Below are 23535 nucleotides of genomic sequence, written 5' to 3'. Positions count from 1 at the left end.
TTTAGGGAGAAAAGCAGCTTTTGGGAGCTTTCTTTTCGTGCCTTGTTGGAAAGAAGCAGCCGTACTGAGAGCCCAGGTCGTTGTTTTTTCCAGCTTAGAAGCCATGGCGCACCTCCATTTTTGTGCGCTCTCCTAATGAGGTTTTTTTTCTTCCGGACCCGTTTTAGGATTAATTGTTGCTGTATTTTTTTGACCAGTTAACATATTTGAGGATAATTTTATTTATTTTTTGTTTTTTAACGGAGAATTTTGTTTTTATTTTTAATTATTTGGATCTGATATTTTTCTACTACTAGATAGGACTCTTGCTTTGGACCTACTACATGGATCAGGTAAGTTCATGATCATTAGTGATAATTTAAAAGATTTATATGTTTATGTTTGCTTTATTTTCTGTAAATATGAGAAATTCCTGGATGACGCAATAAGATACAGAGATTGTTATTTGTATCCAGTGTGTTACTTTGAGAAACTTTCCTTATTGATAGTGATGATTCTCCCTGTTCGGTTTAGCCTGTTTTTATGTGTTTTTTTTTAAAGAAAAAATAGAAATATTTTGCTTTTTGGTGCTTAACCGCTGTTGTGTTATAACAATATCGTTACATCGTCAGGACTTTGTTCCTGATAATAAAAACCATCGATAGAAGCTGGGACCTTACCTTTCTTTCAACTTTTGACAGTAAATACCTGGGCACAGGACTTCAAAGCAAACACAGATTCCCCCTCCCCCTTAATATTTAAGAATTAAAAGATGATGAGAAATAAGGACAAAAGCCAAGAGGAGGACAGTTCGCTACACAGCAATGCATCGAGGTATGAGCTATCAACTTTCTTCCTTTTTTCTTTTTTTTTGGGGGAAACCTCAGCTTACATTGTTCACCTTGACAGACAAGGATAGCTATCTGTTTTATTTTAAGTATTTTACTAATTTGGATTCGTTTTTTAAAGCGTGACCTTGAGATTGCTAATATGCCACACCCTAATTTTTTGGTAGCAATTTATGAAAGTTAAGTTGTGACTTAAGGCCTCTTACAGCAGTCAAAAGGTAAGGTACCTTTATTCAAGGGGGCCTTTCCTGTAAACTACAGTTTTTTTGTCAATAAATTTCAGTTTTTAGGTTTTCGTGCTGTAGGAAAATGACCTTGTCGGTTTAGCCATTGCTGCATTGCACCATTTTACATACAAGGCAAATTTTTTCTTTGAAGAATCTAGGATACCCAAACTTGTAACTGAAGGCCATAGAGGAGCCTTGTGGTAGTAAATTATAGTAAATAGACATTTGAGAAAGTTATATGAATGAAAAAATGTACATTTTAAAATGAAATTGCAAAAAGGACCCTTTGACTGATGCCTCTCAGTTTATATTTTTATTTGACTCTGTATTTCTTTTGATACTCTTGACATTTTAGGAAATTTTGATAAGATTTATCAAAACCTTTACTCTCGATGATTACAGTTCCTGCATTTATGAGATCAGACCTGTGATCACAGAAATCTTGGAATACTATTAATATGCTTTTATTTTGTGTTTGCTACTGATTGTAATTGTATGTTTTATATTTAAAATACTTTATGGTTTGCATTTGTATGCTTATATTCAGACAATGCTCTTTGGTTGGTAGATGTAGTATTTTATCCTTGCATTTTAGTTGTAGCTGCTTTAAATTTATTGATTTATTTCGACAGAGTCGCCTGGAATGCTTTATCTCCTGAAGCTTACAAATGTACTGTTTGTTCAAATCATGATTTGTTTCACATTTGTTGGAGTTCACCATATTAGTGACTAAGTAATAAAGTCTCTAAGATGTTTTCTTGTATGAAAAGCCTCTAAGATGTTTTGTATGATCTGTATATTAATTTTTTAAAGTATATATGAATGCATTTCTTGATGTGTGTTCTATGAATTGTCATGTTATAAATTTTAAATCATGCATTTAACAAGAATTTGATTGGTTATATGATTTTTTTCTCCCCAGCTTTGCTCTTTCTTTTATAATTTTATATAAACAATATACTTTATTATTAGGTTAGTGATTTGAAAGTTTTGAAAATGGTTTATTAATAATGTTAAATTTTTATGTTTTATAAGACTTAAAATATTTTGACCCTTGCTTTTAAAAATACCTTTCCAAATTCTTTTGCAAATTGAGTTGTCACATAGTTTGGATTGCTGTCTCTGGAATTGAATTGCCCATGTATACCTAGGTTAGATTTAGGACAGAAAACTTCTCTACTGATTCTAAACTGACTTTTCTGAAAAGTGATGGTGATTTGAACAAATAGGAATCCCCAGGCATCTTTGACAAATTATTAAAGATTCAATACCTAAAATTGGTACTCCCTTGAGTGTATGATTTGCATATCTCACATGGGTTTTGGCTTTCTCAGGCAAGGTTTGTGGTTAACATCATTGATCAGACTCTGCTTTCTAATTTAAAAAAATTAAGCGGTGTTGTTATTCTTTCCTTTAATGATACTCTGACCTGGAAAACTACATGGAAGTTGCCATGCATTTGTCTCCTGGTAATGAGGTTGCAGCTTAACTAGAGGCATGCACTGTACTTTTAAATGTCTTTTTTTGTCACGTATATTTTGATTCATATACCTGATGAGTGTCAAAAAATATTTGAGAGACTCCTTGAAAAGAAGATGGAGTGTTAAATTACTTTTACCCTAAATTGCATACCTTAATACATGCACATAATTATGACATCACTTCCTTTTAAAATTGTAAAGCTATAGAATGTTAGTGGTGTTTCATTGTAGTAGATTGTTATTTTTAAGTGAGCTAAAATTAAGGTGACTTATGGTAGCCAGAACTTGGTTCCTTAATCCATCAGAATTTCTCCATAAGGACCTAGTTTCTGTGGCATGAAGTCTATAGCGTTTAGGGAATACTACAGATACCCACTTACGCAGCCTGAGCCACAGGAGAGGAAGGGAGGAGTTTGCAGGTCAAGTAAACTTTTTGGTCTGAGATTTACTTTAGGACCTGAAAGAATTGAGTGTAAATTTAGGTATGGCTGGTATGCTCCTGTTTTTGGAAATAATGGCAATACTTAATAGTCATTTTGTAAGTTTGTTGTTCTTTTGAAGTTAATGCTTAAGTATAATGTTATACTTTGTATATCATGATTTTTGAAGGTTAAAAAGTTCACTTTCAAAAACATGATTTTAAAGATACTTGATATCTGTAAATTTTTAAATATTTGAAACAAAGTTTTTGTGATAGACATATATAGAAATGTATATCACACACTTATCTAAAATAATTTGCGGTTTGGGGTAACTTCAGTAATATCACAAAATGGAAAGAGAAGGAAATGGGAATGGAACTGCACACAAAGAGCTGTGTGTTCTAGGACGCTGCGTTTTCAATTTATCATAAGAACTGAAACAGTTTATTAAATTTATCTCCAAAACGTCTGCCTCTGAGCCAGATTTTATTTTGATAACCTGAGGTGCGGGCAAAATCTTTTTAATCAGCCTTTTAGTTGTTACTCTAAAAGGCTGGGGATGGTTAGAAGTTGGCATAATGCAGTTGCTTGTGGAGTGGAACAGGGAGTTTTTTTTAAGTGGCAGCCATTTTATGATGCTGATAATTCTTAGGAATCGGGATTTTTTGAGAAGATTGAAAATAAAGCGAATTGAAACCTGAAATACCGAAGTATCTCCCCCCTCCCCCTTTTTTGTTCTTTGGTACTGAAATAAAGGGCAGCTTGGTAGTTAGCGCCGGCAGCAGCTTTCTGAGCCCCTGGCATCTTGGTGCATTTCCAGCTCAGTCACAAAATGGCTGTTCCTTTGTGCCGCAGCGCTGACAGACATACTGCATTGCACTGTGTACTCGCCAAACAGCAGGAAGTTGCCGTGCCGAGTTCAAAGGCCGGCCGGCGCCGGCGCCGACTGCTGATTGGCTGTGCGCGCGCTTGGTAACAGCGGGTCAACAGCGGCGGCCTGTGGGCAGGCTCCGCCCTGCGACGTCAGGCGCCTCGTCGCCGGGAGGGGCGAACGCAGTGACGTTAGGCTGCGTGCGCAGCCTACGTCGTTCCTTTTTGCCTAGGCAGTCGCACGCCAAGGGGCACGGGGTTGGGAGTGGGGGTGGGAACGGGGGTGGGGTGGGGTGGGGTGGGGGGGGAGGGGAAGGGAAGGCTGTCTGGGACTTTCCGGTGGGCGCCCTCTCCTGCGCGATTTCGCCCCTGGCGGCGCCCTGCATCCAGCCCTGTGGCCGTCTCCACCCTGCAGCGTGTATTTTTTGCTCATCCCTAGGAATGGTTTTCCTCATTTAGAAGCGGCTTCTGCTTTTGGAGAAAGTAAAAGGCACTAATCGGAAACCTTCAAGTCGAAAACCTGCCAGTTTTTATCGTTTTCGCTTTCCTTTCTCATATCCTAGCGGGTCTTTTTTTTTTTCTTTTTTGTGTTCACTGTGAAGAGATTAGTGAGTTTGTTACCATTGACCAAAAGCGTTTCACTGTCAAGAGGAGATATTTTTATTTTAATTGAAACTTGTTAACGGTGTTACAGCTGTTGTATAATACATGGCTCATAAACAAAGGGAAGATTATTTGAACTTGTCCCCGTGCATTTTTACTTGGTACCAAACATTTTCTCAATTGGCATTTGATGGAGAAAAACTCAGGTCAGTATGTGCAAAGTGATTTATTTTTAAGATTAACAACGGGATAGTTAAGTAGAAAACAGCTAGAGATTTTCACCTGACCAGTAACTACTAGGTTACTAATATTAGGTTAACTTAAACAACAGAATACAGCAATAGGCATCCATAACTGTGCAAACAAGTGTTAGAAAATAACTCTTCTTAAGTGTTAAAGCACTTGCTGAAGAATAGTGACTCCCAAAGCTTGGCCAGTAGTGGAATTACTTGGCAAAATCTTAGGAAACTTCTCAGATCCCCCATTCTGGAAATTTTAATTCAATCCTGGTAAACTTGTTAAAATGCTGTAATGATGCTCATGGTCTGCCTTGTTTGGAAACCCTTGCAAGGATTTCTGGTTAAAAAAAAATCATAGCTTACCAATGGTGACTGTAATTTGGTCACAAGTAATGAATTTAAGTAAGAAGGAAAGACTATATTGGTGTTTTCGTAATCGTACCCTGGTGAAAAGTTTTTTCTAAGCTTTTGGAGTGTTTTTAGCAATAACTGGAATGATCTGTCACATAGTTGGCAATAGTTCAGAAGTTTTTTATTGAGTAAAAGTATGGTACTTTGGAAGAGATGTTTACCTGGGCATATCGTGAGTTTCTGAATAAAGTTTATAGAAGATAAAATTAACTACATTATTAATTGGTTTTGTAGGTTCGCATAGTCTTGGTTCTTTACGAAGAATTCTTTGTGGAAACTTTAGGTGAAATTGGGTTTTCAGTTTTACAGACTCGTTCATCAAAGCTTCTGTAAGTGATTTTTAAAGTATATGCTCAAATATATATGATGAAATTTTTAACAGCCTTAGGGACAAATACTTAAGAATTTGATGATCATTAACATATTAGCAACTTCTGAAGGTGGATATAAAGCAAGAAGAAGAAAGGTTCTTTCTGTGTATTGAGATTGAATTCTGGTTAGTTGTATTAAAATTTTATTTGCTAAATATCCTAAATTAAAAGATAGAATTAAGTAACACTGCAATCGTGTTCCAGGATATGAACTGCTCTGTTGTAGATGTAATAAATATTGTTACTATGTGAGTTAAAATGAATATTATGATATAGCAGTATATCTGTGAATAGTTTGCATGCCACTTGGAGCCAATTAACTTTAAAGAACCAGAGTATTAGGTCTGTTCATTGAGCTTTCTATGGGTTTTCCTCCTGTGTGCAGAATGTAATGAAACGGCAAGAAAAGTGCTGATTAATCTTTCCTCTTTCTTTTGGATTCTTGTTTTGAAAACCTGCAGTTTCCAATTGATATTTGGCTCTTTGGAGAGTAACATCTTTTGTAAAGGTTAAGCAGTTGCAGGAAGGTGGGCAAACAGTATTTCATAAGAAGCTTTAGTCATAAAAAGTTTTAGCAAGTTGTTGTTTGAGAGATGAATCTGGAAGTTTAGTTGAATTTTACCTGACAGTATGTGAAACTCACAGATTTTATAATTGATTGGTTTACTTACCCCTTCCCATATACAGCAAACCCTGACAACTGTGAGAGATCCCTCCTACAACCACCTATTTTCAGACTCCTGTCATTCATTACTTGTGACCAAATTACAGTCACCATAAAATGTGGCACAGTCAACTTGCTCCTGACATAAAAATTAAGTGACTGCTCTGTGTGACATTTGGTAAATTTATTCTGGGCATGAGCATCAGTTTTTTAAGGTCTTTTAGCTTTTTTGTTTGTTTTGAAAACCTTAGAACTCAGTTGACTTTCTTAAGGAGGGCGTTTTAGCGAAGAAACTGTTCTTTTTAATCACCCAAGAGTTATTTTGCATACATATAAAAACAACTGTGTTGGCCTACTTAGCTGGTGTTTGGTACTATAGCTGAATAATTCCCTCCTGCATTTCAACCTGATTGATTGGGCATTGAATTCAAATTCATACCTCACCAAAATTGCCTATTACTACTTCTTTGGAACTTCCGTGTTATTAGTATAAATCCAAACAACAGAAGTTGACACAATTCACCAAATGCCCAGGGTCTGTTTTATGTTTATTTTGTTTTCAGTAATTTAGCACAGTGTTGGAGCACATACTTTATATGTTATGACCTTGCCCCTAATCAGTCTAAACTAATTGATAAGGGAGGTCTGGGGGCAGAGACCCTTTTATTAAAAGCTCTTCTACTGGGTGTATTGGAGGTGGGGGGACAAGGCTTTGGTGAAATAAATCATGGAGAATGTAGGTGTATGGAAGGCACTCATGCTGCATTTCAAAACAGTTCCAATTTAGCATCTTACTGTTAACATGTTTGGTTAAGTCTCTTTTTTTCTTCCAGTTTTATTGAGATATGATTGACATACAGCACTGTATACATTTAAGGTATGCAGCATAACGATTTGACGTACATACATCATGAAATGATGACCACAGTAAGTTTAGTGAACATGTATCATCTGGTAGATACAAAGTTAAAAAATTGTTTTCCTTGTGATGAGAACTTTCAGGATTTACTTTTTAAACAAATTTTCTATATAACATACAGCAGTGTTAATTATATTTATCGTGTTTTACCGTACATCCCTAGTACTTATTTGTCTTATACTGGAGGTTTGTACACCTTTTAGCTATCTTTTTTTTAATAATTTTTTTTTTTTTTTTTTTTTGCGGTACGCGGGCCTCTCACCGTTGCGGCCTCTCCCGTTGCGGAGCACAGGCTCCGGACGCGCAGGCTCAGCGGCCATAGCTCACGGGCCCAGCCACTCCGCGGCATGTGGAATCTCCCCAGACCGGGGCACGAACCCGTGTCCCCTGCATCAGCAGGCGGACTCTCAACCACTGCGCCACCAGGGAAAAGCCCCCTTTTAGCTATCTTTATTCAATTCCCCCTCCCCACAGACCCCTCATTACCCCCCCATCCCCCAACCCTGTCTCTGGTCCACAAATCTGATCTCTCTTTCCGTAAGTTGGTTTGTTTTTGAAGTATAATTGACCTACAACATTTTGTTAACATGTTTGGCTAAGGTCACCATTTTTGTTATTTTAGTGATAGCTTCTGGAGAGTGATTACTCTGATATTCATGGGGAGAGTGTTGGAGAAGAGCAGCACCTAAGGCATCATTCTAAAGATAGTCTTGATTTTATACTTAGGATCCAGTTCTGATGAGTTATTTTATAATTTGTCAAGTCTTTAACTGTTCCTTCCGTGCCGGGCAAGAGCTGTGTACAATGATGGGCACTAGTGCAGCATTTACTTTAGTACTGAAAACTTTTCTTCCCAATTTAGGCTAATGAAGTACACTGTTGGAATACTCTCATTTCTGAAGTGTGGATATGGGACTTCCCTGGTGGTCCAGTGGCTAGGACTCCGAGTTTCCACTGCAGGGGGCTCGGGTTCGATCCCTGGTCGAGAACTAAGATCCCGCGTGCCGCGCGGCACCGCCAAAAAAAAAAAGTGTGGATAATGACAGTCTTCACTGGGTTATGAAGATTAAATCACACAATGCCTATAAAGTATTTAGCAAAGAGAGACTGTTACACTGAAAGTACTCAGTAACTGCAAGCTGCTAGTAATATTTTATTCCTAATGCTTCATCTTTCTTTTTCTAAGTCCCTCTTTTTTTTTTTTAATATAAATTTATTTATTTATTTTTGGCTGCATTGGGTCTTTTGTTGCTGTGCGCGGGCTTTCTCTAGTTGCGGTGAGCAGGGGCTACTCTTCGTTGTGGTGCTTGGGCCTCTCATTGCAGTGGTTTCTCTTGCTGTGGTGCATGGGCTCCAGGCACGCGGGCTTCAGCAGTTGTGGCTCACGGGCTTAGTTGCTCCGTGGCATGTGGGATCTTCCCGGACCAGGGCTCAGAACCCGTGTCCCCCGCATTGGCAGGCAGATTCCTAACCACGGAGCCACCAGGGAAGTCCCTCTAAGTCCCTCTTTAAGAGCCAGGCTGCCCGTGAGGTTCTGTGGCTGGTGGCCTGGCCTCCCACAGGAGTCTGGTCTATTTAGGCAAGTTAGGAGAGAGGTTTGTTAAAATGAATTTAGGAGGCAGGTCCTCTTTTAGTTAGTTGAAACCTTGGGTGTATTTTGCAGTTAATCCTTTAATTGTTCTTATTTTTAAAATTTATCCCCCTGAGAAACCCAGCCTTTTGAAAGGAGCATATGACTCTTTCTGGAGTAGACCAGCTTGTGTGAGTCATAGCCCTCCTCTTGGCAGTCACTCTGAGTAGATGCCTTATCTCCTCCTTCTGGAGCTGGTAATTATTGCCCTCGTTTACCCTCTGCCTCATTTCCCTCTCAAGCTGTACAAGAGTGAATAATTAATACCAAGGTGCAGTGCTGTTTGGATATAAATGTAACTACAGTAATATTTACAACAAAATCTAACTGGCGGGACTTCCCTGGTGGCCCAGTGGTAAAGAATCTACCTTATAATGCAGGGGATGCAGGTTTGATCCCTGGGCAGGGAACTAAGATCCCACATGCTGCGGGGCTGCTGAGCCCACACACCTTGACTAGAGCCAGCGTGCCGCAAACTACAGAGCCCACACGCTCTGGAACCCGCGTGCCACAGATAGAGGGAAGCTCGTGCACCACGACGAATATCCCGTGTGCTACAACCAAGACCCGACGGAGCCAAAAATAAATTAAATAAATAGATAAATAATAAATAAATCTTAAAAAATCTAATTGGCTGTAGCTTGCTTTTACTAATCAGTCTTCACCATAGTGACATTTGATTTAACATAATGCCTAATGTCCAGTTTATTCTGTTAGACCTATAGTCTCATGATTTGGGTTTCCTCTGCTTTCTTCATTTCCTTTACTTTTGGTTTGAGTTGTTGAATTCTGTTTTTTGTTTCTACCTCAGACCTTGGAGAGCTTCTAAAAATACCAATGTCCAGCCCAATCCCTGTGATTAATTTTTAAAAGCTCTCCATGTGTTTCCAATTTGCATGTGTTTCCATATGTTTGCATGTTTCCCCATGTGTTTCAAATATTCTGATGGAGCACTTGTTACATTTTTTTCTAATCCTTTGTCTCTCCATTCCTTGTCCTATTTTCTCAGTTCCCTTTTTAGGGCAGCTTGAATTTGGAGGTCTGGAAGCAATGGGGGATGGGGTGCTGATAAGGGGGAGTTGTATGCTTGATGGAAGAGGAAAAGTTTCCATTTCAGTGTCATGCCAGATCCTGCTGTAGCATACCTTTGAAATGTTTATACTGATGGGATTTTTTCGCCTCCAATTGCTTTAAATTCTAGTGCTATCTCTTCTTTACTGTGATTGTCTACTTGAACCCGTTTAGAGACCTCCAAAAGTTTGGATTCCAGAATTAACTTTGAACAGTTACATTCCATTCAGAATTCCTTTTCCCCATAGCTGATAAAGGTAACTTAGGGCTAGAGCAGTGGCCCTGGGTTGTGCTGTGAATCAGTTATTTAGAGTGATATTTGTCACCTGCTGGTGGGTTGTGAATTGTAACCAGCGTTAAAAACAGAATAAGAGAATAGAATATAAAAATAAGCCTCAGGGTATTGCATTTGTATGAGTTATTTCTTAGTCCAGTCGTGGCTGGTAATCTTTCATTTGGATTTTGTCATGAAGGAAAATAACGTGTGGTGAATACCAGGGTAGATTTGCATTGTATTGAGTGTTCACTGTGTCAGGCACTGTTTCAAGGAGTTTTGAATGTATATTTTATTTAGTGTGAGGGTTAGTGTAGCAGAAATGATAGTGACCTCCTTCCACTAGCATTCCCAGGTTAACTGTCACAGAGCTTTCTTCTTTTGAACTTCTGTGGGTGGTCCTGCGTCCTGCTGAGCTCTTCTTATACTCATGTCCCGTTCCTTCAGTGAGGTTGTGTACTTAACGAGGATTTATAGTTACTTCTCCTGCCCGTTTATTCTGGTTCTGCTTTCAGTTGTGCAAACCAGTAGATGAAATGATCGTTGAGATTTTTCATTGAAAACTGCATTGATTGTTTTGGAGAGATTCAATAATTGCTAACAGTAGTGCCTGCTATGAGCCTGCAACTTGTTCTAAGTCCTTGATATGTGTTACTTTGAGTTGTCCTCACATCAGGTCTGTGAGGTAGGTAGGATTATCCACCCGTCTTTTGTAGATGAGAAAACTGAGGCACAAGGGGGAATAAAGGGTAGATAGAACTGGATTGAGACACGGGCAGTTTGGCTCCAGGATTAGATAGGTAAGAGGAAACTATGTAGGTGATTGGGGAAAATAGTAAAACTGTAGACTAATTCTGTACTCTGTTTGTCTTAAAAAACTTTACATTTTTAAAGAAACCAAAAGCTGAAAATCACTGGTGTGATTTATGCCAGAGACAGATTGCTTTTCAAAAGGCGGTGATTTTACATGGAAAGATTCAAGTTAACTTGTATCCAGTGATTTCCCCTGGGGGTAGTTTGACAAACCGATGGGGGAGTAGTACGAGGAAAGGTGGTGGGTGGAGGGGTGCTGGAGACGAGAACCGGGCCCTCCTCTGGTTGGACAGACTCCAGCACCACAAATGCACTTTGGATTTGGCCAGTTTGTAGAGACTGAGCTTTGCTTCTAATTTTTGTTTTTTGTTGTAGTAAACTTAATTCCAGCATAGGCTTTGCATCAGAATCACTTGTGAATTTAAAAAACCCGGGCCCATACCTGATTGGATTTGGGGGGTCTTGTAGTGGGAGGGGAGGGAGGGAAGAGGAGAGAGAGGAGGGGAGGGGAGGGGAGGGGGGAGATTGTCAGAAGGGCTCCAGGTGTGTCCATTGCAAAGCCAGCGTTGGGAACACTTGTCCTATAGACATGCCCTCTGGGGAAATGGTTCCTGAGTGTGGTGGCTGTCAAAAACTGTAATTAGAGGGCGCCTTCAGTTCCAGTTGATAATGCTGGTTGATTTGACATTAAAATGGAGGCAGTATACGGCTGGTAAGTTGTCATTTTGAGGGAAGGGGGTGATGGGTCAAATCCTTGCAGTGTTCCAGTTCCCTTGCTTGATTAAAAAGTTTGTTTCCTCTAAATTTAGCTTTATATAGGCATTTAAGTCCCCAGATTTACTTGCTAAGAATCACCTGAGGTGCTTGTTAAACATATTCCCAGGCTTCTTCCCTGGAAGTTTTGGGTTCAGTCATTCTGGGGAGGTGTCCAGGAGTCTGTATGTTGAGCAACAGCCTCCCTTGATTCTTGCACTGAGGCAGGTTTGGGAAATAAGGGCTAATGGAACGGGACTTTGGGTCTCTTTTCTCTTTCTTTTTAGCTATAGAATCTTGAGCAGGAACCTCTGAGCTTGTTTCTCTATCTTTAAAATAGGAGTAAGGGTATATAGTATGTCTCTCTTGGGGAAGTTAGAATTAAGTAAAATACTGTTTTTATAACACTAGTTTTCAGCTTGGGGACACCAACTCCTCCCCCAGCAAGACTTTTGGCAGTGTCTGGAGGTATTTTGGGTTCAGGTCGGGGTGCTACTGGCATCTAGTGGGTAGAGGCCAGCAATGTTGCTCAACATCCTACAATACACAGGACAGACCCCTTATTCCCCCCGACAAAAAAACATAAATAATGCTGAGTGTGAGAAACTGGTCTAAAACACTGAAGTGCTTGCCACAGTGAGTGTTGGCTGTTATTAAGAAAGTTGGGAGGCCTCACTTTTCCTTTTCTGTGGCCTGATTCAGGGACTTCACTTACTTCCAATGACGGTGTTGTCGAAGTTCCACATTTACTATTGAGGTTGGCAGCCAGGACTTCTAAATCTCCTTTGAGCTTTGGAGTTGCTAACTTATAAAAGTCTAAAACTGTAGCCTGAAAGTTGTTAATAAGGAAAGATAAGACTCAAAGGGCTGAAAGGAACTCCTGGTCAAATAAGTTCATCTAACCTCAGGGTTCTAAATGTATGTAAAAACATCAGTTGGTATGGTAGATTATAGGGAGAGTTCTTTCTGTAACTGCCTTTCACCGCATGAAGGGTTAGTCTTCCATGTTGTTACCCGAGTAGAAAGCTTGCCTCGCCTTTTATGTTAATCCTTAGTGCTCTGCCAGACCCAGATTGGGATAGGTATTTGCCAAATGAATGTTTAATTTGTACCTTACCCAGGCTTCTTGTTATAATTCACTTTTCCCTAATGATATGTATGCCTGGGTTCCATTTGTTTAATGCTTCCTAAACTATGTAGGACTACTCAAATGTTTACTGGTTATTGGGGAGCAGAGTAGCATAATAGAGATAAAGGTGACTTCTGCCTGGCACCAGTTGAAAATTTTAGAAATATGGTTATTAAAAGTAGATTTTTTTTTTCCTCCTTTATCATTGGGTTTCTTAATCTTGGGGTGGGGTGGGCTGGTTTACTGATGGGACTGAATTAACCCTTTATCTTCTGAAACTACACAGCATTTTTGTGTGTATTTTGTCTCTTACATATATGTACCTTTTTCTGAAAAGAGGATCCTTAGTGTTTCCAGTGTTAAAGTGAGTTCCAGAAGAATTGCCAAATCCTAGGAAGGTCTACTCCGGAATACCGATCAGTTCTTCAATGTTAGAAACAGCTCTTTTTTGAGAAATTAAGAAAAATTCAGGGAAGTTCAAAGAATAAAATTAAAAGTTTTCAACAGGTTAGATATAGTCAAAATCCTATTCACCCCTTTTCCCTAGTCACTTTCATGAACTTGGCATATAAAAACCTTGGCATTTTTAAAACGTACATGGTTCATGTAATATATTTTGTGTTTAAGAAAATACAATAGTTTTGAAATTGTCATATTGATATTTATAGATCTGATTCATCCCTAGTCTTAACTGTTGTAGTTAATTGCATGGTATGAATGTTTCACATTTTATTTTTGTATTTTCATACATGAACATTTAGGTTATTTCCTTTTTTTTATCTTATGAGCAGAGCTCTGAACATTTTTATACTTACCATCTCCTGCACACATTTGATAATTTGTTCAGGTTATATACCCACTGATAAACTCACACGATTCATGCATATTTCTAGGGTAATATGCCAAATAGCTTTCCAAAGCTTCTACTTTTTCAGTGATGGTATATGAGTACTATTTTCCCTACTTTCTCATCATACTTTAATGTTAACCAGACTTTAATTTCTGCCAAGCAGATTAATGTAAAATAATATGTTGTAAATACACTTCCCAAATTACCAGTGAGTTTTAATTACCTTTTTATATGTTTATGGGCTATTGCAGTTTGGGTTTTGTAATTGTCCATTTCCTTTGCCTAGTTTTTTATTGGATTTTTCTTTGCTATGTAATTCTTCATATGTTGTATGTATAAATCCTTTGTTGTGTATACATTGAACTTTCTTTTCTCAGTCTCTTGATTGTCATTGAAACTGGTTTATAATGTAGCTTATTCTTAAGAATCATAGGACCTGAACTAGAGGTGGAGGAGATCTTAAAGATACTGTTCAGTTTATTTAAGGAGCTACATCCAGTATTTTTTTCATCAGTAAGAAACTCGTGACTTAATCTTCGCCTTTCTGTCCTCTTATGACACATAGAAGTGACTTGTCCTGCGCCACCCTTGGAATGATTCTGGCCTTAATCTCTTGTTGGGTGGCTTAATAATCTGTTTAACTGATTAAGACAGGGACAGCAACACTACTTAGAGGTTAATAGTAGTGTGGATTTCATAATTCAGGCTGTGGGGCTGGGGGGTGACATACACACACTTGGGCTAGGCCTCTTATGTAAAATGAAGAGAAGGATTAGAGGAGAATGTTTGCAAATGGCACAGAAGTGCTCCACAAACGTTAGCTGTTTTAATATTGATAGAACGTAGTCCGGAGATAAACTTTATGGAATTCCAGTGTAAATGGCTTTGCGGTTTTACCAGATTTTGCTTTCACCACCACCACCAACAAAAAATACAGCTCTGCCAAGCAGTTCGGCCATTTTGTAAGTTTAGGAAAATAAACAGTACCCAGTAAGTGCTGAAATGGCAGCTCTTGGGCCGAGAACCCGCAGGCTTGCTCTGTAGCGAAGTGTTGCTGTGCTGCCCTCTTGTGGTTATCTGGGAAGCGGTGATTAAAAATTAAAAATGGAACAATAGCTATTAATGCTGCTTGCTTTCAGAGTCCAGTTGTAAGAGACACTTAATCACTCCATTTTTGCCAGCTTCAAAAAGGATTTTGAACAGATGTCAAGTCTTTTTTATCAGTGAGTGAAAAGAAGTAAGCTTTTTTTTAAATAAGCATTTTTCTATTGGAATTGAAAAACTCCCAATTTTGACTTGTTCCTTTTATTTATTTTTGCATTGTATTTCCCTTGTGATGATTGTTCAATCAAATTATAAAACTTGTTTGCAACTTAGGTTTTGAGTAATTTTTAGGTAAACTTATTTTTCATGAGGATTCTGTATTTATGGTGGTTAATCATTCCTGGAAATTCCATTTTTAATTGCCTTATAACGGTTAATGCCATTGGAAATCAGGTAATTTTGTTACTTTAGGTGAAAGCTTAGCTGAAGGACTACTCACCCACTAACTTGATTTGTTCCTTTTTTCAGTCCTGTGGACATCCCACATCTCCTACTCTAAATCAACATTACAAGCTACAACTTAATATTGATAGTATTTAGTATTATCATTCAGCATTAATAGTGAATCTGCATAATATTACAGGAAATATCCTGCCTTTGGAATGAATAATTAGACCGTCAGTGCCTTAAATGTGAAGGTATTTATAGTTTTTTCCTAAATATTATTTTTCTCTTTGAACATTTAGAAACTTGTCCTCCTAGGAGAAGTATGCAAATTAATTCATTTATGCCTTAATATTAAGGCTTATTTTTAAAAATGTTTTTTCCCCCGAATATTATTTTAGGTCTCTTAAATCTGACTTGTTTTAGAAATGATGGGGAAAAAAAAAAAAACACTTGGTCTCACCCTCATTCATATCTTTAGCTCATTTTGTATAGGATTGGGGATACTTAACATCCCTTGCCTTGAATTTGACTCTTTTGGTTGGATTTTTTATGAACCATTTGAAACATTAAAAAGGTACTTACATAACAAATGACTATGAACTCAACCACTCAGCCTCAGTCATAAAACCCACCAATATCATTTTTTTTTTTCCTTTGGTCTGCGTCAGCTCTTAGTTGAGGCGTGCAGGATCTTTATTCGTTGCGGCACAGGCTCTTCCTTGTGCGCGGGCTTCTCTCTAGTGTGGCGTGCGGATTTTCTCTCTCTAGTTGTGGCGCGTGGGCTCTAGTTCGCGGCACGCGCTTAGTTGCCCTGTGGCATGTGGGATCTTAGTTCCCACGGACCAGGGATCAAACCCGCGTCCCCTGCATTGGAAGGTGGATTCTTTACCACTGGACGACCAGGGAAGTCCCCCACCAATATCATTTTCTGATTACATCTGCCTCCCTCAACCCCCAGAGGTAAATACAATTGTAAACTTGATGTTTATCTTTTCTTGGGTTTGACTTTCAGAGTTACTAATTTTTTTTTTTAATTGCACCAGTAAGTAGTTCATGGAATCCACTAGGTACTCAAATAACCCATCCCACAGAGTAAACCACTGTTAGCAATTTGGTGATTAAAATGTATTTATACACATAGATGTGTTTTTTACCTAAAAGGTGTTATATGTATTTTTATGTTTCCAGGGGTCACTTTCCTACACAAACACAAATACAGAGCTGCACATGAAGGCATATATACAAAGATATTATAGTTTTATTGGTTATAGTGAACAATTTGGAAATCTAAATACTCAGAAATACAGAGATAGGAAGTGTATCACGGATATTTGTTGCTGGTTGGTTAAGAGAACAGTTTAAAAATAACCTAAATGTTCCATTAATAAGGGGACAGTTTAAATAAATGTAGTGTATTCACCCTATGAGGCAGTTCAAAGAGAATGAGATATTCATATACACACATATACCCTGATGTGGGAATTGGCATTGGATGTTTACATCACATTTGCAATGATTTATGTCACAGGTTAAAAGAGGGCACAGGCCTGAGATGATCTGGGACGGAGACCCAAGCCATGGAGGCCAGAGCCTACACCTTTTAACTGTACTTCCTCTTTTATCCTCTTGCCTGGTGACCACCTTCTGAGTGGTCACAGGTGGAGAATAAGTGACTTAAGATGCCTTAGTCAGCTGGACTAGTCAGCTTTCCTGTGCAAAGGACCAAGGAGTCAGTAAGTATAATGAGGCCTTGTAGGTACTCAGTCGTTGTTACAGGGTTGCCTGACTGGGTTTGGATGTTGTGTAACAGGGATAAGGTTTATTTTCTGAGTCTCTAAGGCTTTGAACTCTTGTGGTAAAATAGAATATGAGCTTTTTAGAGCCACACTTGAGGTGGAATTCCTGCTCCCCTCCCCGATTTCCCCAGCACTTTCTAGTTTTGTCATTGACCAGGTTATTTAAAACTTCTCAATTTTTTCATCCTTCACATGGGAATAATAGTGTCTAAAAGCGTCGTTCTGGGAAATAAGCAAAGTGAACATGTAACGTACGCAGCGTATTGCCTGGCACCTGTTAGATGATAGGCAATTAATAAATGGTCTTCCCCTTCTGCTCCCCTTCCAAGGTGGACGCCCTCCCCCTCCTTTTATTCTCATTGCTTTCTCATCTTAACTAAAGTCCCCTCAACTGCGTTGTGCTTGCTGTGGATCACACTGGATGTTCCCAGTGTACTCTCCTGTTCATTCTGTGGACATGTTTTTCAAGTGATAGTGCCTCATTTCTAGTTTGGAAGGGAGTGGTGGTAAATAACAAAAATACAAAGCCTCTCTCTCTCTTTCTTTCTTTTTTTTTTTTTGAGCCTTTCTGGCTTCGTGCCGTGTGTCTTTTATCTCCTGGTTGCTAAACTTGGGGTCCTTTCTGCTGATGTTACTCTAGGTTGTGGGTTGCTGCTTGCCTCCTCCTCTGCTCTGCCTCTCCTAAATGAAAAGATAGTTTTTAAGCGGAAGAGTTGAGTGAGCTGTACACTTTTTTTCCTGTAGAGTCCACCAACTTTAGTCTTTTTGCTTTAGAGTATCCTCATTCCTACCAGCATGCCCATGAATTACTTTTTAACTATTGGAGAACAGGGGGTGGTGGTATATTGCCTTCAATCTTCCCTGGCCGCCTTTTTGTGTGTGTGTGTGTGTGTGTGTGTGTGGCTTCTGCTTTCATCTTCCTACTTACCATTGCTCTTTCCTGGGAGGGGTTTGGAATGGGGATGTGTGGAAGCCAATGGCAGTCTTCATTGGGTTAGGCTCTTTGTTTATTCTTTTCTGTTAAGTCTACCAGGTCTGGGACTCACTGCAGGAGATTTCAAGGCAGGAGTTCTGGTTTGGGGTTCATGTGTATGTTTTAATTTGCACCTATTTTTGAGAACCACTGATTGGATAATTGCAACCAGATTGCATTTTTATTCTTTGGGTGACTGCCTTGGTTTTGTTTTGTTCTGCGTTGGTTGCTTTTTTGTTTGTTCGTTCATTTCATTTTGGTTTGGTTTTGTCTCCCTCTTAAGGAGGGAGGGACTGATGATGAACAAATAAGACTTAGTGGATTCAGGCAGATGGACCTGGTTTCAAATCCTACCTGTGTCATCTTGGGAGAGTTATTTAACTACTTCTGAGCTTCAGTTTTTCCTCATCTGAATGAAGGACAAAATAATATCCCCCTTTTAATTTTTTTTTAAAAAAGCTAATCTATATAAATTAGGTGGCATATGGCATCATGTACATACTCAGGAAATGGTAGCTATTAGGGATGTTGAGAATGGGACTAATGACATTGTTTGCAAATAAGACTATAAAAGTGAATTAGAAAATTTTGATCTTGTATTACCAAATTACTATCTGCTGTCATATTAACACTAGGATTTTTATTTTAAAACAGATTTATGTGGCAGTTCTTAAATATTTAATTTTTTTTTTTTTTTTTTTTAAATTAAGTCATTCAGCATCTGAAGAAGCTTCGGGTTCAGACTCAGGCAGCCAGTCGGAGAGTGAGCAGGGCAGCGATCCAGGAAGTGGACATGGCAGCGAGTCAAACAGTAGTTCTGAATCTTCGGAGAGTCAGTCAGAATCTGAAAGTGAATCGGGAGGTTCCAAATCCCAGCCAGTTCTTCCAGAAGCCAAAGAGAAGCCAGCCTCTAAGAAGGAACGGATAGCTGATGTGAAGAAGGTATCGGCTTTGCTGTACAGTACAAACGTGCTGTGAGCTAGGACCAGCTAGCAGACCTTTGTTTCCCACGGAAAACTCCTTAGTGTATCTTGATAATGAAAACTCATCTACAGCCACCTTTTCTAATAATATACTGTCTGTGGGTCTCAACGGGGAATGCTTTCTGCTCTACTCGTTAGACACAGGGCTATAAGGAAAATAATTACATAAACCATCAAATTATAGGGCAGAAAGACCAATTTTTGTTATTTTGGTTTTTAACATTTAAAAAAGGTGGTTAAAAAATATATTTTTTAATACAGCACTGAATTATACTAGAGAAAGTCATTCACAGATGATTGTGGAATGCAGTTGTAGTGTGATGGATAATCCCAATTCAAGAATAAGGGTAGTTTTTGTTCTATTGAAGGATGGAAGGAGAAATACTCCTCACAGAAAAGAAATTATCTGTACCTAGGCAATGTAGGTATTCTTTGCTTAACGAGAATCTTCAGCAGAGAATGCAAAAAGGCAAAAATTGAGTTGCATAGCATTTTTTCATTGATGTCCAAACTTTGGGATGCATCCTTTTGGGGAAGAATTAATGACTTGGTCTAGTTAGTCATGAGAAATGCAGCTGATGTTTTAAAATTCCCTTTTGAGAGAATTAAGTTAGAATCACTGAAAATATAAAAAAGATTGCTTTTAGAAGTAAAATGTCTTAAACTAAAAGCTTTATGCTAAATCAGTTTTTCTTCTAAAATACAAACCTACATCTGCACACAAAGATTTTTGTAGTGATACAAACAATTTAAAGTTACCTGCAAGTTTTACAAAATAGCTTCAACAATCCTGAAATTAAAAAACAAAAACTGCTTTTATCTCTTGAAACAGAATTGGGATTAACTGTGTTATTTCATTTCTTCTATTCCCAGCGTAGTCATTGCTTAATGGTAAGTGACGCTTAAGAGCTGGTGGGAGGTTGGGGAGTGCTGATAGTAGTGTTAGGGATAGGAAAATGAAAGCTGTCCTTGCTAATTAACTCATCACCAGAGAAGTGACCTTCTAACACTCAAGTGTTGCGCTTTGTTGCCTGCTCAGTGTGTGGTGACCTTTCACAAGAGACATTTCAGGTGGTGACCTATTTCAGAAAGACCCTGAATGTCGAAGTACCACTTAGAGATCTTCTCTGAGTGTCATTCAGCTCAGAAATTTACCTGCAGAAGGTCTTGCTTGGCCATTTTTTAACTTTCTTCTGTACAGGGGAGAGTTCTTTACTTGCAGAGAGTAAAAGAAGCCATAGAAAACACGACTTGCGTCAGGTGTTTAAACTTTACTGAAATCATGCTCACTGTCTAGAATTCACAGTTTAACTTTAAGACCATATACATATATATATATATATATATATGAAACTCCCTTTAAAGAGATAAAGGGGAATAAGGCTGAATTTTAAGATAGAAGTACAGCTTTAGGCAGAAATATTAAAGTTAAGGTGGTAAGTTCCAAAAAGTTAATAAATACATGGATGAATGTACTAGCCAGTTAGAATGATTGGATTGTGACTTTAAAAATTATTATTCTAAAATGAGCTTCTAAAGAAAGCTCTTTGTTTTCTGTACACACTTCCCTTTCACATGGTAGCTTTTTATTGAATAGTTGAATTAGATATCATCAGCCCTCAAAAGGACAAACAGGAACGCAAGATGATTTTAGGATGTATGTATTACAGTATATACTGTGATAAAGTCCCAACAGGTGAGCCAGAATGCCTGTCTTTTTAAATGGGAAAACTAATTGATGTAGTGCCATTTAAAGCATTGAGCCACCCAGTTAATAAAAGCTCCATAAATACCTGTGCTGAGTCATTTCATAGCTCTAGGAGAGGTCCAAGAAAGGGTGGGGGAGGGGCTGGCAGGCAGTGCTAGAGCAAAGCTCTTTGCTGCCTTCCTTTCTCTGCCCCATTTGTTCAGAGTGTTTGGCATGTGCTGCCTCTTTTGCCTAGATTTCCTTCTGCTTGGTTATTACTGACTCCTGGTTGGACCTTTTGTCCTCCAACTCATATTATTCTAAGGTTGTTAAGGATTTTCTACTTTTATAAACTGAATTTATAAACTGAGGATGCTGGATTACATGATTATATGGCTTCTGGTTCTAAAATGCCTCTTCCTAGAACATCATGCTTGTTACCTCTGGAGGCCTTGTTTTTCTTCAGCTTACTTGGCTTTTTTTTTTTTTTTTAAAGGCACTGTTGATCATATCCTTCCTTGGCTTAGTGACGTTATGTGTTTTTGGATCGTCTTTCATCATTTTTGTCTTTTTGGGGGTCCACTTTCCACACATTTCACGATGAGCCTCAACCTGTGGCTTCTCCTCTTGCTTCACTCCAAATATTTTCATGACATTAGCTGTCACCTGTGTTTCGATGACAAACCCACATTTCTAATCTTGGCTTTTTCAAGCATCTCTTCTATGTGTTTACCTCCTGTTGAACATCTTCACTTCATTGTTCCACAATCCGTTTAAATTCATTTTTGCCTATAGGTGATTTATTTCATTGAAAGAACACACAGCATACCTGTTCATAGTTATCTGTGGGAAGGAGAGTGAGGCTAGGGGTTAGACTAATTGTTAGAGGTGGAAGAAGGGGGGCCTTTTATAATTTTTTATATTTATTGATTTGAGTCTTTTAATAAAATAGTGTCAGTATATTGTGAAAAAAATGTTCTCTTCAACTGATTCCTCTTTAAACTTTGTTTGATCACTAGTGAGGATCCTTACTAAAAATCAGGTCTTAAAGGCAAAGGGTTAACTGCTGTTAGAGAATAAAATGAAGTGTGCTAGAGCAAGGGTGCCACTGGGTCTCATTCTGAGAACTTCTAGCTAAACACAAGAAATACCGAATTTGCCTGCATCTGGCATGTTACACATCCTGAGGAATTGACAAAATATGCAAATGCACTGATTCTTATTTAATGAGAGGTGGTGGCGGGGCCCTGCTGATTTTCTTGAGTTTCTAGATGAGTCTTGTGCAGTCAAAGCTGAAACTGAAAGCATTAGGGACTTAAAATTCATCAGTAAATATTTTGTCTTTAGTGGAAGCAGTTGTTCTCTTATGTTGCCATATTATTCAACTGTAAGTTTATATTTTAACAGTGGGTAAGTGGTGTGACCTCTAGTTTAAAGCCATTTAGTAATGAAGAGGCATCGTTACAACTTTAATGAGCTCTCGGATAATATGCCTTATTCTTTTTAAAGATGGTCCTTCACTGTCTCATAAACAAAGCTAACAAAAAACCCCTTTTGATATATAACCAAATAACTAATTGAATTCTCTTAAATTGAAATATGTATTCCAGTAATGTAAATAGTAAATGGGGGTCAAGAAAAAACGATTCACGCGTGGTCTGTTAATTTTACAGATGTGGGAAGAATATCCTGATGTTTATGGGGTTAGGCGGTCAAACCGAAGCAGACAAGAACCATCGCGATTTAATATTAAGGAGGAGGTAAGAAAAAAAAATGTTTCAGGGTGATACATTCAGACTCCTTAATTATCTTATCCCTTTTGACTCTGATATGTATTACCATTAACGAGACTGAACTTCAGGCATGGGAGTTAAGTGACTCGAAAGTGAGCTTTCTCAATCTAATACAGAAGAAAAGCCACATGTGGCTTTTAAAGAAATAAAATTACCAGAAAGATCATGTTTGTGATGCTCTAGTAGAGAGTTAGGTCATGTAGAGAGTTAGATCATGTCATGTGAATGCTCTAGTAGAGAGTTAGAGTATTATACAGAACTGGCCTCAAATTCTCTTCTTTTTTTAATGTTTCTTATAGTGCAGTTGATTATAGCAAGAAGTTTACTTTTTAAAATACCTAGTTTCTAAATCTTCTAGATTTTGTTACCTGGGTAACTAAGCAAATGTAACAATGGAAGTAGTTTCAGATTTACTGCTGAGAAAGGAAGGAGAGTTTGCTTAACTTAAGTATTTTATTTTACCTAAATGGTTTAAATTTTGTTTCCTAGTTCATTTTTAATGTGCAGTATAAATGTTTAACACGTATTTACTCTCTGAGCAAATTGTCAGATTGAATAGATTGATGGTTTTTAAAATTAGTGTTATGTACTGGGTTCTGTTGCTTCTATAGAATCAGACCTTTTCTCAGTTTGTGTGATGTTTTTACGGAAATCCTCTTTAAGTTTTACCTCTATGTTAGGTTTATAGACTGCATTCTGAAGACACATTCTTTGGTCTCTCAGTGAAATGTCCCCTCTCTGCATTCTTAGCAGAACTTTGCTATTCTTAAATATATAATATCTTTCTGATGAAAGTTAAATATTAGTAGCCAAAGGTTAGTGAGTTTGGGGTAGTAAATACACTTAAAAAATTTAATTGACCATAACACCTGCATTGCATTTGTGGTGTTTTATTTTCAGTGACCTCTGAGCTGGTTTACCTTAGCTACCTTTCTTTTTTCCATGTTTGTTATAACCAGCCGCATCTTTTCTCTTTTGTGTATAAATTAACACATTCTCTGTAGGGCACAAGACTAACAGCAACGGGAGTACTTTGCCAATTTGCTTAACTTGGGAGAAAAAAGAGTTGTTCAAATGTCTGTGACTGTAAAGTTACTTGGCCTTGTGCTTTTAGCAGAGGGCTGCTGGCTCATGACTGAACATGCTCTTTAATGAGTGAAATGAAACAGGTCCATAGTCACCGCCTTTAATGGCACACTAAATGTGTGGCATTTTTGTGTGACAGTCTATATCTGCAGCATCCAGTTTGGTCTCCATT

The 23535-nt window shown here is 38.3% G+C and overlaps 1 protein-coding gene across 1 annotated transcript in view; it reads left to right on the top strand.

Moving 5' to 3' along the window:
* The first annotated feature begins 751 nt into the window (after nucleotides 1-751).
* CHD2 (chromodomain helicase DNA binding protein 2) overlaps nucleotides 752-23535 on the top strand; it is a 123496-nt gene continuing 100712 nt past the window's right edge. Inside the window, exons 1-3 of the mRNA XM_065871891.1 lie at nucleotides 752-813; nucleotides 18525-18756; nucleotides 22158-22244. Of these exons, the coding sequence (XP_065727963.1) occupies nucleotides 752-813; nucleotides 18525-18756; nucleotides 22158-22244 (381 nt within the window). The remainder of the gene's footprint in view (nucleotides 814-18524; nucleotides 18757-22157; nucleotides 22245-23535) is intronic.

The sequence above is a fragment of the Phocoena phocoena genome, chromosome 2, assembly GCF_963924675.1.
Source record: "Phocoena phocoena chromosome 2, mPhoPho1.1, whole genome shotgun sequence".
NCBI classification, from domain to species: domain Eukaryota; kingdom Metazoa; phylum Chordata; class Mammalia; order Artiodactyla; family Phocoenidae; genus Phocoena; species Phocoena phocoena.
This window is presented reverse-complemented; position numbering and strand designations above follow the sequence as displayed.